The sequence below is a fragment of the Aspergillus versicolor genome (genome assembly GCF_001890125.1).
Source record: "Aspergillus versicolor CBS 583.65 unplaced genomic scaffold ASPVEscaffold_4, whole genome shotgun sequence".
Classification (NCBI taxonomy): Eukaryota; Fungi; Ascomycota; class Eurotiomycetes; order Eurotiales; family Aspergillaceae; genus Aspergillus; species Aspergillus versicolor.
The window spans coordinates 1,138,335-1,151,985 of record NW_024467527.1 but is presented as its reverse complement, the minus strand read 5'-3'; the positions used below and the strand labels follow the sequence as shown (position 1 = coordinate 1,151,985).

Below are 13,651 nucleotides of genomic sequence, written 5' to 3'. Positions count from 1 at the left end.
GACAAAATATGGCCGAATAAATAGTAGTCTATCGTCTTCATCCGCGTGTTATCATGTCGGCGTATCATCGTACAATATCCTTCAAATATTCAGAGTGAGAGAGCCGAATACTCCATTCCAAGTAGGTGCGCAGTCGGGTTGGGAGTTGTAAAAGGCCAAAAATTTAAGGCTGCCGCATAGGGAGTGACGGCAAATCAAAGTTCAACCGCAGTTGACTTCCCGTTCGGCACCGAGGCAGAGCCATCAGCCTCCTCGGTATCAGACATCTCTAGCAGGTTCTTGAGCATCGACTCGCGAGTCGACTTCGTGAGGGAGTCAACATCCTCCGGTGTGAGGTTCTCAGTGCTGATTGGCGGGAGAACTAGACTGGTCAGCAACAGACATGGACTAAAGCGGATGGATGCTCACGTACCTCTAATTTTAATCGAACCAGCCTCAAACCTATACTTCTTAGGAGCCAGAATGTGCGAGTAGTTCTCTACAACAACCGGAACAACGGGAACACCAGCCTTGACAGCCAAATGGAAAGCACCCTTCTTGAAAGACAGAAGCTCCGGCTTGTCCGAGTAGCTCCTCGTGCCCTCCGGGAAAATAAACACACTCTGGCGGTGAACCCTCATCTCCTCCGCAGCGCTGTCAAAGGCCTTCACTGCCGTTTCTCTATTCGCCCGATCAATAAAGACCGTCCGCGAGAGCGACATAAACCACCCAAGGAAAGGAACAAGGCGGAGCGACTTCTTCGCCGTGACACTACAGTAAGGCGGGAAGATAGCGCCGAGCATGAGAACGTCCAGCTCAGACTGGTGGTTCCCGATAATCACGGCGGGCCGCGTAGAGAGGTACTCCTGGCCCTCGACGATATCAAAACGCACGCCGGTAGTGAACCTCATCACCCATTTGAAGCTGCGGGCGGTGGCCCATTGTGAGACCCGGCCATACCCCACTAGCCGGAGGACAATCGAGGCGACTACACCGTATATAGCGCAGAGGAGAAGGGAGCCATAGGCTGCTAGACAGCGCGCGGCGAAGCTCGCAGGGCGGACTTTGAGGCCGAGGCCGACGAGAAAGAGCGAGGCGGTCAGGGCGACATAGATGCCGACGCCTGAGGTAATGTAGCAGAGCAGCGACATGATACGGGGACGTTTGAAGAGGGTGGTTTCTACCAGTGGTGATATCCGGCGGTTACTCATTTGGAATTCAATACGCAGAATCCTTGGAGGCTGGGAGGGGAGGTCATCTTACCACCAATGGAGCGAGGAGAAGCGTGACGAGGTCAGAAGGCCGTTGCGAACTAAATATTTACAATGCGGCCAAGAGCATTGCAAGCAGCGGCAGAAGGGTGATAGAGGCGGGAAGAGTAGACCGATCCAGGAATAGGAAAGGAAGAAGAAAGGTCGGAGTCGGTACCGAGGCCAGTATTTGAATCTTTTGGCTTTTGAGATCTTCGCCCTTCTGCGATGTCCCACCGTCGGCTTCGGGGAGAGAATAAAATGGGGGGTGTTCACATGACTCGGCTGAATAATAGTTCCGTCATTATTCCACCGCTCATATTCCACCGCTTTCCTCATTCGATTGCCATCTCCAGTTACCTCTATGCAGGTCAACCATGCTCCAAGTGCAGTTGGTGAATAAATTCGCAGTAACCATAATGAATGTCAAATCTGCGTTTGTACGGGAAGGCTGTCGAATATCATATAGTAGTGAAAGTTTTATGCTGCCTGTCCTTCCACCACCTCGGACCAAACTGGCTAGGATCTATATATTTCCAGCCAATCGAATATCAAATCTTACATAACTGACTACAAGGATGATTTCAACACGGGTTTTAAGCAACTTATGCTTCATTCATAACAATGCGCATAAGAATGTTCTAGCTACTATAAAACCAAGCAAAGCAGATCGTCAAACGTCGTGGCGCCCGCCTGGCTTTTCTCAGCGAGGTGATATCTTGCTTGCAATGACAAAGCCAACCCACGCTAATATACAAAATCCAGAATCTCGACACCATTTCGAGAATGCCAGAGGTAATGTAACGCAAATGCATACAGTAACCAATCCACCGGAAAACGCCCGTGTAATGCTGATGTCGCTGCTGTAAATCCGACACCCAGTAAAGAAACGCCAACCCCTCGTGCATATTAGGGTACAGAGTATTCTACCGTGGAGAAGAGGGTATATGGGCGATGCCCAAGAGGTGAATGGAGTAGTCTCGGGAAAAGACGAAAGCCGAAAGGAGAAGTGTGAAAGTAGAGTGAGATCATGCCATATCTTCTTCATCTTCCTCATCATCGTCAAGGGCTTCCATTGCGTCTTTGATGTATTGTGCTGCCTGTTAAACGAAAGTCAGCATGCTTGAAACAACATTAAAAGTGATGGGATAGCTTACCTTGGGATCAAGATTCAGGGCCGTCGTAAAGTGCTTGATGGCATTGCCCTTATCATGCAGCATTTTATACAACTTCCCAAGAAGGTAATGGACGTTGGCCTCATCCGGCGCCATGTCCTTAAGGATTTTCAGTTCTGTAAGAGCAGATCTGAGGTCCTGGAGTTTCATTAATGCGCGGGCTTTTCGGAATCGAGCGAGGACGGAATGAGGAGCAAGCGAGCAGGCCCTATTGTACTGGATCAATGCTGCCTTCGGATTGTTCATCTTTTCCTGAACCAGGCCGATGCAGCATATCAAGACAGCGTTAGAGGGGTTAATCTTGGCTGCGTTTCGGAAGTGCTGTTCGGCGAAGTCAAGTTTGCCCATCTTGTCATAGACCGTTCCCAATCCGTACCAGGCATTGTAATGCCGGCTATCGGCGCTGATGCCGTTTCGATACGCATCCAGGGCCTTGTCGTATTCCTCGTTGGCGACATACTCGTGGCCCTGGAGAGTAAATCCATAGGCAAAGTGTGGATCCAGTTGGGTTGCGCGTCTGAAACACTTCAAAGCTTGGTCGTGGTCCCGCTGGTGTGAGAAAGAATTACCAACAGCGCACCAGGCCTCCGGTGATAGGCGATCAACTTCCATTAGCTCATGTGCCAAATAAGCGAGTTCGACATCATTCTTCAGGTGCCAAAGAACTGTCGAGTAAATCTCCATGTCTGCTGACCTTGATGGGGCCATGGCTCTCACCCGGACGAAGTACTTCTCGGCGTCCGAGTACATTGCTTGCTCATAGTAAGCTCGCCCAATCTGGGCAAGAACCCACGGTGTCTCGCGTTGACCCTGGGAGAGAGAACTAAATATTTGAATGGAATCGGAGCATTTATACCGGCTTAAACAGTGATAGCCGGTAGCTAGCTTCGAGAACAAATCCAAGATCCAAGCCAGGGCCTCGACTGCCTTGGATCGCTCGGATGCGGATGCTCTGGATGGTGCGTGCTGAGTACCATTTGACATCGACATAGATGCCCCCCGGTATTCTTTGGCATCACTGTCGTGGATCTCACCGATGTGCTTCCGATTATTACCACTAACCACGCGCCCTACATGCGAGGCCGTTGCAGTTCGCCCCTTTGTCCCTGTAGCCCTCACTTTCTTCACCTCCCGACCATCCTTCACCCCCAATGCTGCGCTAGAGATTTTATTTGATGTGGGTTTTATTTGGTTGAAGAGCCGTACACTTCGTCGCTGCCCGCCTGATTGATCAGTCGAATTCGATGTGGAAGAATGCGCAACTTGGCCGGAGACTGTTCGTTTGCGGTCTCCAACCCTATGACCCATAGTAACGTCTCTTTCCGTCTGAGCACCGGTCTGCTCATCTGGATCAACTCGAGCTCGTGTTCTTTGTCGTATGCCTGTTGGCCTCATTTTTGGTGGGGGATCCATGGAATGGCCAGTGCCTATTGTTTGTATCGTTCGAGTTTTCTTTGCAGGGGCTAACGGCGGCTCAAAGACATCCGCGCTAGTCCCGTTGGTTACACGAGGCTCGTCAGACTCGCTGCTATGACCGCCAGGGGTTTCCATGCCTTCACGCATAACATGTCCGGTTCCTGATGACGCGACACTAACTGTGCTTCCATTAAACTTTTCCCACAAAGCGGAGCTACCGTGAGTGGTGTTCGAATCGTTGCGAGCCGCGGCGGAGGTGAACGGGTCGATACTCGGATTTACGTTGGCCTGCGTTTGCAAGGGGCCGTCGGGCGGAGGAACTTTGTCGGTCGTAGCTTCTGCATCTTCTAATACAGAAGACGATACCATGCCGTATAATTCGGGACTTAATTTGTAAATGTTTGAAACTCGCATATCAACACCTTTGCACAGTCGTTAGTTTAGAGAAGAGATAGAGACCAACCCCATGAGCGGTCAACGAGCACTTACCAGTTTCGCACAAGCTCAGAAACGCATCCCACATGAACGGATTCAGCTTAAGAGCCGCGGCGTAGCAATCTACGGCCTTGTTGTGTTCCTTGTGAGCTTGCCATAATTTCCCTTGTAAGCATAATACCGCGGCGGCGTCTGGCAAGTGTTGTCTGCGCGTTTCACTATGTTTGTCTAACAGAGCAAGTCACATCAGTATTGGCTCGGTCTGCGAGAAGTGGCAAACAACGTCGTGTCCGGCCACGACCAAAGAGTGATTGCTTACTCCAATGATTCCTTGAGCCCCACAGAGACTTGCTCCGTTCTAGCGAGTTGATGCCATCCATGTATTTCCCAAGGTCTAGACATGACTGCGCGTAGACGTAAGAGCAGCCGAGATGTGTGCCCCGCGACCCAAAATTCCTGCTAGTTTCCCATGCCGCTTTTACTTGGCCGCTTTGCAGGTAACAGAGTGCTAATAGGTATGAGGCTTCCGATGTGCGAGGTTCGTATGCATGTAAGCGGCCGGCGAGAAACAGCGCGTTCCGAACAAGGTTGTTGTCAAGATGGTAGTATATCAGTTGCCTCAGCTGGCTCGAAATATGAGACGTTGACGGGGTCATCTTCGAAAAATTGCGTGAGATTGCGGAGGCAGGGGGAAAGAATCGAAGTCGAGGCCAAAGTCGTGAAAGGTAAACTTCAAGTAAATAAACGATCTAGGTATCGAGAAGGCAAAACAAACAGCCGTCAGTCGAAGAGGAGCATGAAGTAGAATTAAAACTAAACCGCGTGTCCTTCGCACGAAGCCAGAAATGGCCCAAGACAAAGGCGAAGGAAACAACGATTGGTGTTTCTTTCAAAGTCTCAGATGGCCGGAAAAGCGTTAAAGGTATCGCAAGATTTCAAAGAGGGGAGGAAGGTATAAATGAAGAAAAAACAACAAATATAGTAACAGCCCCAGATGAATTTGCGAGTCCTTCACCTTACTCCCCACAGACGCTGGACTAGAGAGGGCGAGTGGTTGTCTGGCCCGTGTTGTAAGGCTGGCAAGAGTGAAGGAGAATCGGGCGACTCGTGACGCCGTGCAGGCTAAACAAAGTCTCAGGGAAATGCAAATTGCATGTCGTGCGGTGAGGGAGGTTGCCGGTAGGAGGTCGAAAGAGAGCCGGTAGAGTTGCAGCTGAGGCACTTCTTGTGCTCTATGAGAGGTCTGACGGGGTGTTTTGCTCGTGAGGACTGAGATGGACTCTGCATTTGGCGATTTGGCTCGTGGCCGGTGGAGGCGGACTTGCTGGCGGCGCGGGCGCTTGTCCGGTTGTGGAGGGCAACCGATGGCACGAACTGCTGCATGCACCACCACCACCTCCTCCACTGAACTTGACACCGACACTGACAAGTCTATTTGATGGGGAGTTTGAGGAAAAGAGAATGCAATTGGCCGCCTAATAATTAATTCTGCTATTCTATATCCAACCCATCCGCACAACTCCTGCACCCAACTCGCACAACCAACCTGCACCAGCAGATCTGACCACCTACATTCCTTCCTTCGATCGATTCGATTTGAACACCCAAAATGGCCCAAGTCCGTGCTCCAACACCCTAATATCCCCAGTAGAACCAATAACTAACACTATATCCAGAAAGCATCCAAAACCCTTGCAGCCCGGAACTCCTCCGTCCTGCTCCGCACCCACCTCATAACCCTCGCCCTGCACGCCCTGCACCTCGCCCTCCATTTCGTCTTCAACCGCCCGCGCGCCCTCAAGCCGTACTACTTGCTGGCACTCCCAACGCTAGTCATCGAGTTCTACCTAGACCGGATCGGCCGCCCAACCTACTCCGCTGATGGTGCGCTGCGCTCCCCCGGTGAGGATCTCGGAGCTGCCGGGCTGACGGAGTTCATGTGGGACATCCTGTACTGGACGTGGGGGTGTATCGGGGCGACCTGTGTCTTTGGGGACCGGGCTTGGTGGTTGTGGATTGTTGTCCCGCTATATTCGGTTTATCTGGCGTATTCGACCTTTACGGGGATGAAGAGTGGGCTGTCTGGGTTTGGTGGTGGTGGTGCTGCTGGAGGAGATGGGGAGAGTGCGGGGACGGGATCGGAGAGCAAGCGGCAGAAGAAAATGGAGAAGAGGGGTGGGCAGAGGATGCAGTATCGGTAAGGGGTTGGATTGTATAATCACTAGTACTAAAGGTCGTGCATGATAATGGCATTGCGTCCATTGAGTTGATTAAGTTAAGCGGGAGCCTATCTAAAACAACAACATGATTGGAGTAATGGATTGTATATACCTGTCCAAATTAAGGAGAACAGTTTTTCTCCATTTCCACCGCAATTGAAGAAAAAGACAGCTTCCACCCATATAGAACGAGAGAAAGGAAATGCGTCTTCATCAAGCTGATAGGAACATGGGCGACGGTTGTAAACAAATCAGGGGGAAAAAGCCACCGAGGCCAGGAAAGAAACTATTAAAACAGTCATGAAGATCGCCAAGCAGAGACTCATCATAGCGATATAAATCTGTCGTGAAATCATGGGGGTACTATGTGGGGAATAATCAGGATCCAACATTGGAAAACAAGAGCGAAAGAAATAGGCGGGCGAGAGGGATATCAACGTATGAAATGCATTCAGCCACAGGAATTCGACCTCATTAGCGTTATTGTTCAGAGATCATTCCGGGCGGATTGATCATCGTTGGCATCCGCGGCTTGTGGCTGCTCTGGGGTTTCGGAATCGTCCTCAACCTTGTCATTAGATGACGAAGCAGACTCCTGGTTCGGGTTCGCGTTGTGATTCATGGCATTAAGTCTCTCCAGGACCTTTTCGGCGAAGTCTGAATTTGTATCGCCAAGTATATGGGAGAGAAGGTCCTCGATGGACTGAGACTCTTGGCTTGCCGCTGGGCCTGTATTGTAAACCTCGGCATCTACTGCTTCTGAGAGCTTTGTGGCCTCGGCCTCAACAATTTCGTCTTGGTCCAGGTTGTCTGTGTCGTAGCCAGAGTCTGTTGCTTCTTCAGGGATGACTGAAGCGGCTGCACCAAAAGGGCCCTTGTTAAATCCCTCGGCTTCTTCATTGGACTCTGGGGCTCCGGCGTTGTCCTGGTTGTCGTCGTCTGTGGCTTCTTGTTCAATGACCACGTCGGACTCAGCCTTGTCATTAGAAAGCGATTCGTCATCCGAGCCAGTGTCCTGGTTCTCGGTAGATTTCTCGGCGTTGTCAACCTCTGGGGATTCGGCGTCAATTTCCGCATTGGCATCATCAGCAGTGTCGTTCACATCTGCAGTTGGTTCTTCAGTGTTTGAAAGGACCTCCTGATCTTCATCCTGCGCGGCCGGGATATCCTCTTCAGCGCTAGCAGGCTTTGGAAGGGGTGGTGGAGGCTCGGATCTGGTATCGAAATCCTCGCTGACCTCCCGGGCAGCGATCTTCCACCGCCCAACTTCCTTCAATCTGGCTAACTCCTTGGCTGCGGCCTCGGCGACGTCCATACCGCGTGAAAGGGCTTCATCCGCAGTATCCTTGGCAGATTCGATTCGTGCGTGTTGTAGACCGATCTCACGGAATTTACCCTTCCAGTCTTCGAATTCATCCTTTAAGGCGTGGTAATCCTCCCAGTCCTTGTAAGTGACACCATCCATCCAGGCCCATCTCATTCCAATCTCTTGCAGACCGAGGTCTCGGACATTATCCAGAACTGCCAGTGTAGAGTTCACGGTGGCCGAGACCTGGCGGATAAGACCCTCCTCGAATGAAGCGTGCCATTCTCTAATGACATGAGCTCGGTCTCTGATGGATACAGCTGAGTTCCTAATTTCTTTGAGCAGCTCCTCAATAGCGGCTGCTTCTTCTTCGGGGGCGTCTGCGAATGGCAGAGATTCGGTTAGAGCGCTGATGTGACGTTTGATGGCGCTCGTTTGATCTTCAACGGCACTCTCCAAAGCCGCCACAAGCTTATCTCCGTCGGACTGGGCCCCACCTGCCAAGTAAGTGTCGACAATCTCGACTACTCGGCTTTCGAGGCTTGCGACTCCTTTCTCAGAGGCCGAAGCAAACTTCTCTTTAAAGGTGGTGAGATCAGAGGTGATCTTCTTGCGGAGCTGTGCTGCCAGCTCCGCGGGCGATAGAGAAGGAGTGGGAGTTTCAGAGACAGAGGATGAAGTTGGCGCAACAGTTGTGCTAACCTTGATTGAGGTGGACGAAGACGTGCTAGAGTATCCCGCGGAACTGTTCCAGTTAGATGAATTGAGATCCTCATGAGAAAAGAAAAAAAGCACATACCTCTCGACCTCATCCGCCACGCTTCGCAGCCGGCTCCCCTCACGATAACTCGCGAGTCTCTGGCCGATCTTTACAAGCTGAGGCTCCACATTCTCCGAATAGAGGTTGGACACCTTGGGCCAGAAAGAGTAGTTGATAAAACTCAAAGTGGAAGACCAGACGCTTTGCGCGTGAGGCATGACCTGCGTGGTCAGGATTTCTTGACCAGAGGTGTACGTTTTGCCGATGAATGGCTGGTACTTTGCAGCGAAAGGTAGGATATACCCATTCAGGGTTGTCCAGTACGCTCCATGGACCTTGTGGTAATATGGCGATACAGTGACCGTGGCGTATTCCACATGCGGCGCCACCTGGAGCTTATACCAATCCGATGCCTTGCCCTTTGCAATTTCGATATGGGGCACAACATTTGCGTCCCATTGCTGCTGACCATAAACCTGAGCCCGGTCGAGCGCCGGAGCACCATAGGCCTCGTACCCCTGCTTCGCAATGTTCGAGGCCGGGGTGTAAACCTTCTCGTTCAGGACATGGACGTATGGACGCGCAGCGTCAACGTAAGGAGCGGCATGGGCATGGTAGTAAGGAGCGACGTGAGGTTCAACGTAGGACTTTGCGACCAAGTACGGTTTGCAGATTCGCGGTGACGATTCGTTCAACTCGGACGTCTGGGACGGGCATCGGAAGAAAGGCGTCAACAAAAAATACCAGATGCACAGGCTGTCCGGACATCGCTAGGTTAGCAAACATCGACGCAGTTGACAAGCAGAAGTAAAGCAAACTCACCGAACCAACAGCCCAACAGTCCAACGGATCCGACCCGTTTTCCTTGGACTCGACCGCTCAGGGGTCAGAACAACTCGCTCTCTCGAGTTCGCGACCTTGCCATTCGAGGACGCCATGGTGATCCCTTCAAACACTCCGAGCCAGCAACGAAACTGGCAGGGTTCGGGGTGTATCGCGTCGCGGGTGGAAAGCAGCTGTCGAGGAGAGCAAACAACAGGGACGCGACTACTCGGTCATTGAAGACTTGCGAATCCGCGGTACTGGAGAGAACAGACTCAGGAGCTCGGCGGAATGAAAATCTGACGGTATCACAAGCGTGGTGCCTGAGGATTCAGGAATCAGCGGCTGGGCACGCGACGGTCGCTCTTGGCAGGCGAGTCCAGACTTCAGCTATTTATGCCAGAGATGGAGACGGTGGACACAGGTGCCGTGACGAGATCGAAGTTCGAAAGCCTGTGCATTCATGAAAACTCCTTGCAGTCGGCGCTATCAAGAAGACACAGCTCTTGTCGGTGAGGTCATGGCGGTCGGCCATGGCGCAGTGGCGCAACACACCGCGAATATCACTGCATCCTCGGCTGTTCAGCTGTCCAGTGAGCTCTTTATCTCGTCTATTATCTATCTTGGCATGGCGAATCTCAGCAGCGATCTGGAGGAACCGGCATCGTGACGAAACCCTGCATGAACCATGGCTCCTTATCAAATCTCCTCTGTATAATGCATGCATGGATGATTCGAGTTTAGCCGATGCAGCAGAGCGCTGGCCATGTTGCTGGGGATCATGTAAGGAAGGGTACTACGGAGTGGAGGGTAAGTGATATGGAGGCATTATCGCCGCAATGTCAATCCTCTTTGGCCTATATATAGTATTCTGACCTCCCTTGAATTAGTTTGTATGAAAGTGGTTTCCCATTAAATGCTCCTGGTAACCGCCACGCTCACGCGACACCCAACAGCGAGTTCGTCGGCAGCCGGCTTCTTTGAGAGCAGTGACTAGTCGGTATGTCTTCCTTCTTTTCTCCGCATAGCACATGGGACTTAGTCCATATCGAGACGCATAATACGCATCCGCCCCCCGGCCTGCAAGATACTCCACTATATGGTGTAGGCTGAATTCTACCGCGAAGGAGAGGGCAGTGCGGCCAAGCTTACTTTCCAGGTTGACATCTGCCCCGCTCTGCACAAGCAGTTTTAAGATTGCATCGCGGTTTCTCATGGTGGCAAGTATCAAAGGGGTATAGCCAGCCTTGTCCCTGGTGTCTATCTGGGCACCCGCATCCAATAAGAGCCGAACGGTAGCCTTATATTCTTGACATGCAGCCACTGAGAGTGCAGTGCGCCCCTTGTTGTCAGCTAGGTCGACGTCGGCACCGTGAGCTAGTAAGAGCTTCACGATCATTACATGGCCATTCTCGGCAGCCTGGTGCAACGGGGTTGAGTAGAATCGACCCCGCTGATTGATGTCGGCACCGCGAGATAGGAAGAGCTTAACTATCTTGATATGACCCCACTCGGCAGCCAGTTGCAGTGGAGTTGTGCCTAGTCGATCGTGCTGATTGACGTCCGCACCGCGTGCCAAGAGTATATGGATCAAGCTGATAAACCCATGGATTGATGCATGGTGCAACAGGCTTGGTTGTGGTATATATGGTGCACTAGGCTCCGAATAATGGTTTGTAGCCGAATCGATATTGGCGCCGGCCTCGAGAAGCAGATTTAGTAACTTAGGGTTACTGTCTCGCATAGCACAGCCCAGAGGAGTATTGTAAAAGTCAGCCTTGCGTGTTAACCCTAGAGACCCTGGCCATTCGATACGGACACCGCTACTGACCAAAAGCTGCACAATCTCAATGTGACGACCTTTACAAGCCTGCGCTAGGGCGTTGTATCCTATCTCTGGGTCATCCTGTGCTGCACGCAGAATAGCGGAGCGCATGAGAAGCATTGCTTGTTTAATGTTTTCTTCACAGGCCCACTTGAACATCTCTTCCAGGTCGACGAAAGATAGGGAGAGAACAAGAGCGCCTTGTGATGTTTGGGCGAAAGGCATCACCTCTCCTGGTGAAAAGTCCTCAAAAATCTGATAGATAAGCTCCATGGGGAGCCCTAGTAAGTGGGGAATGGCCATATTGATGTTTGAGCAGAGAGAAGATGAATTATAGGAGCGATGGTGGGCTTGTGCATAGCTTATAGTCGGGCTGACCTTTGTCTGGTGGTGTTGTGCAGTCTGGACAAAGATTGACTTAGGGTTTCTACACAAAGAGACTTGAAAGGCTTGTATGAATACAAATGTGAATTGAATCCAATCATCTCCCGTAACTAGTCACAGGCGATAGATTTCTGATATATAGTAACACCAATTTGAAGCATACTGTAGCTACGCTGGCATTGTCTTGTTCCCGCTTTGTCGCCGACATCATAAAGCCACGACTCAGACGAGCCCAAAGATATTGTCATCCGTCCTAACATTTCCTCTAAAGAGCCCACAAACAGCTCCAGTCGTTTCAGTGACACTGCCAATATCCCACACTTGAGATCACCTGCATATGCCAGGCACCCCGCCTTTTAGGAGATTGGAGAGAGCAAGTCTAAGTTGAGAACTGGGGTAGACAAATTTTCTGTTTCTAAGAACGACCGTTATTTTTATATTATTCAACCGAGGAATTGGACAGGCGTTGGGAATATATCCAGCTCAGAGCCACTGCAGGATTATAGGGCATGACTGGAACAACCAACGGAGAATAATCGCTGTTGCCTGACCTACTCAATCTATAGTATGAGCCACTAATCGACCACTTAATGGACTAAAATAATGGTGCAAAACAAGAAGTAAATATGCACATGCATAGAAAGCCTTTCTCAAGACAGAATCATCTACCCCTACAGCAAGACCCTGGACACTGGGCAGAAGTCGACTCGGATGGGCCCCTACAGCCGGCGCCAAAGCATTGGTCAGGGCTATTCTTCAATGGAACTGCAAGGTCATTTATGTCAGTAGCCATAACACATATGCCCAGTAGCTAGAATGCCTCCTTGTGGAAGAGCTTACCATGGCGTGGACTTTCAGAGCTAGACTTTCCGGATTCGGGTTTGTTTTTGTTTATAAGGGCTTCACTGTCATTGTTATCAGTTGAGATGGGGGCAGAAGCAATATTTATTGACGCAAACCTGTCCATGTCGCTCTTGCAGGTAATACTGCTGCTTTGTCTCGAGAGTGCTCTTTCGACTATCTTCGTGTACCCGTCCTTCAGCGAACGCTTAATTGAGGAGTGCATGGTATGCTGCGGCTCAATAGAAAAAGAATACCATTGCAAGGCTGGCTATAGTAGCACGTAGTCTATCGGAAGCTTGGGCTACTCTTAAACCGATGTCGTGCCCTAATCCAGTATTATGTCCGGAGATCGAGATTTGGAATGACAGAGTTGAACACATTAGAGTAGACAGAATCCTGTTATGGAGGTATCATCGGAGCTTTCGATAGGCATACCTTGCTGTCACTCTGAATTACCAATGGCTGAGTCTCCAGAAGGTTACAAGTGTGGCTGATCGCTGGATATACCCTTTCAAGAGACAGCAAGCATAGGTCCTTTGGCAGACCATTTTGTCAACATTGACAATATCGGTGAAGGGGAACATTTCACCTCTGCTATCACCGACGAAGTAGTAAGGTGAATGATTCACCATTTGTACATTGAAGGAATCTACCAGATAGTCTCACTTATTACCAGGTTGATTGCATACATTTCCGAAAGCTATACTGTGAATCATAAGTATTGGCCCAGGTCTCGGAAATAGGAGAAGATTCAGCTATTTGGTCGATGTCTTTTCTCTGACACCCTAATAGTAAGGGCCAGTGGAGTCGATTACAAAGTATCTTGATTTGTGCAGGCAGTTCACCAGTTAGTTGACTCTTTCTTCCCAGGCTAGAGGGGAAGTTGCCAGTTTACTGAAGAAGCAAGGGCTTCAGTCAATTCCTGTAGAAAATTGTCTTAGTCTCTCATAAGAGCAACAGTGCTTGGCAAACCTGATGCTTTGGAAGTTTTAGTTCCAATAACTAGTGTTTGATACCTAGCCCCGGGGCGTATCATCGACTCCCTATATTTGCTGTTGCAATACCTCCGTACCACATGACATGCTCGCTGATATACCAATGCGCGGCCTCTGGAAGGCAAAACGAGATACCCTAACGAGGGAACATTCAAAAGTGAAGTCCGCTAAGTGCAAGGCCTGATATGACAGATTTGTTTATTCTGCGAGAGGTGAATAAAAGGAAGCTCTTGGCAGCCCAG

The 13,651-nt window shown here is 50.6% G+C and overlaps 6 protein-coding genes across 6 annotated transcripts; 2 read left to right on the top strand and 4 right to left on the bottom strand.

Annotated features, from left to right (window-relative positions):
• Nucleotides 1–194: 194 nt before the first annotated feature.
• Nucleotides 195–1,130, bottom strand: ASPVEDRAFT_130563 (1-acylglycerol-3-phosphate O-acyltransferase SLC1; the record flags this gene model as incomplete). Its single annotated transcript, XM_040806734.1, has 2 exons — nucleotides 195–361; nucleotides 413–1,130. The coding sequence occupies 2 exons, from the start codon at nucleotides 1,128–1,130 to the stop codon at nucleotides 195–197; spliced, it is 885 nt and encodes a 294-aa protein (XP_040667195.1).
• Nucleotides 1,131–2,257: 1,127 nt separating this feature from the next.
• Nucleotides 2,258–4,911, bottom strand: ASPVEDRAFT_28093 (anaphase promoting complex subunit bimA; the record flags this gene model as incomplete). The annotated part of the gene is made up of 4 exons (XM_040810075.1): nucleotides 2,258–2,329; nucleotides 2,387–4,242; nucleotides 4,310–4,483; nucleotides 4,575–4,911. 4 exons carry the CDS (start codon nucleotides 4,909–4,911, stop codon nucleotides 2,258–2,260), a joined length of 2,439 nt encoding a protein of 812 aa, XP_040667194.1.
• Nucleotides 4,912–5,864: 953 nt separating this feature from the next.
• ASPVEDRAFT_82956 (SND2/TMEM208 family protein) lies at nucleotides 5,865–6,456 on the top strand (the record flags this gene model as incomplete). Its single annotated transcript, XM_040817293.1, has 2 exons — nucleotides 5,865–5,873; nucleotides 5,932–6,456. The coding sequence occupies 2 exons, from the start codon at nucleotides 5,865–5,867 to the stop codon at nucleotides 6,454–6,456; spliced, it is 534 nt and encodes a 177-aa protein (XP_040667193.1).
• Nucleotides 6,457–6,961: 505 nt separating this feature from the next.
• Nucleotides 6,962–9,478, bottom strand: ASPVEDRAFT_28091 (uncharacterized protein; the record flags this gene model as incomplete). The annotated part of the gene is made up of 3 exons (XM_040810074.1): nucleotides 6,962–8,525; nucleotides 8,580–9,296; nucleotides 9,363–9,478. 3 exons carry the CDS (start codon nucleotides 9,476–9,478, stop codon nucleotides 6,962–6,964), a joined length of 2,397 nt encoding a protein of 798 aa, XP_040667192.1.
• A 208-nt stretch (nucleotides 9,479–9,686) lies between these two features.
• Nucleotides 9,687–10,214, top strand: ASPVEDRAFT_633835 (uncharacterized protein). Its single transcript, XM_040815674.1, has one exon. It carries the CDS (start codon nucleotides 9,896–9,898, stop codon nucleotides 10,178–10,180), a length of 285 nt encoding a protein of 94 aa, XP_040667191.1. The 5' UTR covers nucleotides 9,687–9,895; the 3' UTR covers nucleotides 10,181–10,214.
• A 34-nt stretch (nucleotides 10,215–10,248) lies between these two features.
• On the bottom strand, nucleotides 10,249–11,490 carry ASPVEDRAFT_28090 (uncharacterized protein; the record flags this gene model as incomplete). Its single annotated transcript, XM_040810073.1, has 1 exon — nucleotides 10,249–11,490. The coding sequence occupies one exon, from the start codon at nucleotides 11,488–11,490 to the stop codon at nucleotides 10,249–10,251; it is 1,242 nt and encodes a 413-aa protein (XP_040667190.1).
• Between the last annotated feature and the right edge of the window lie 2,161 nt (nucleotides 11,491–13,651).

What these genes read in the sequence shown, in the direction of transcription:
- ASPVEDRAFT_633835 (XM_040815674.1), top strand. Translation starts at nt 9,896, where the DNA reads ATGGCGCAGTGGCGCAACACACCGCGAATATCACTGCATCCTCGGCTG.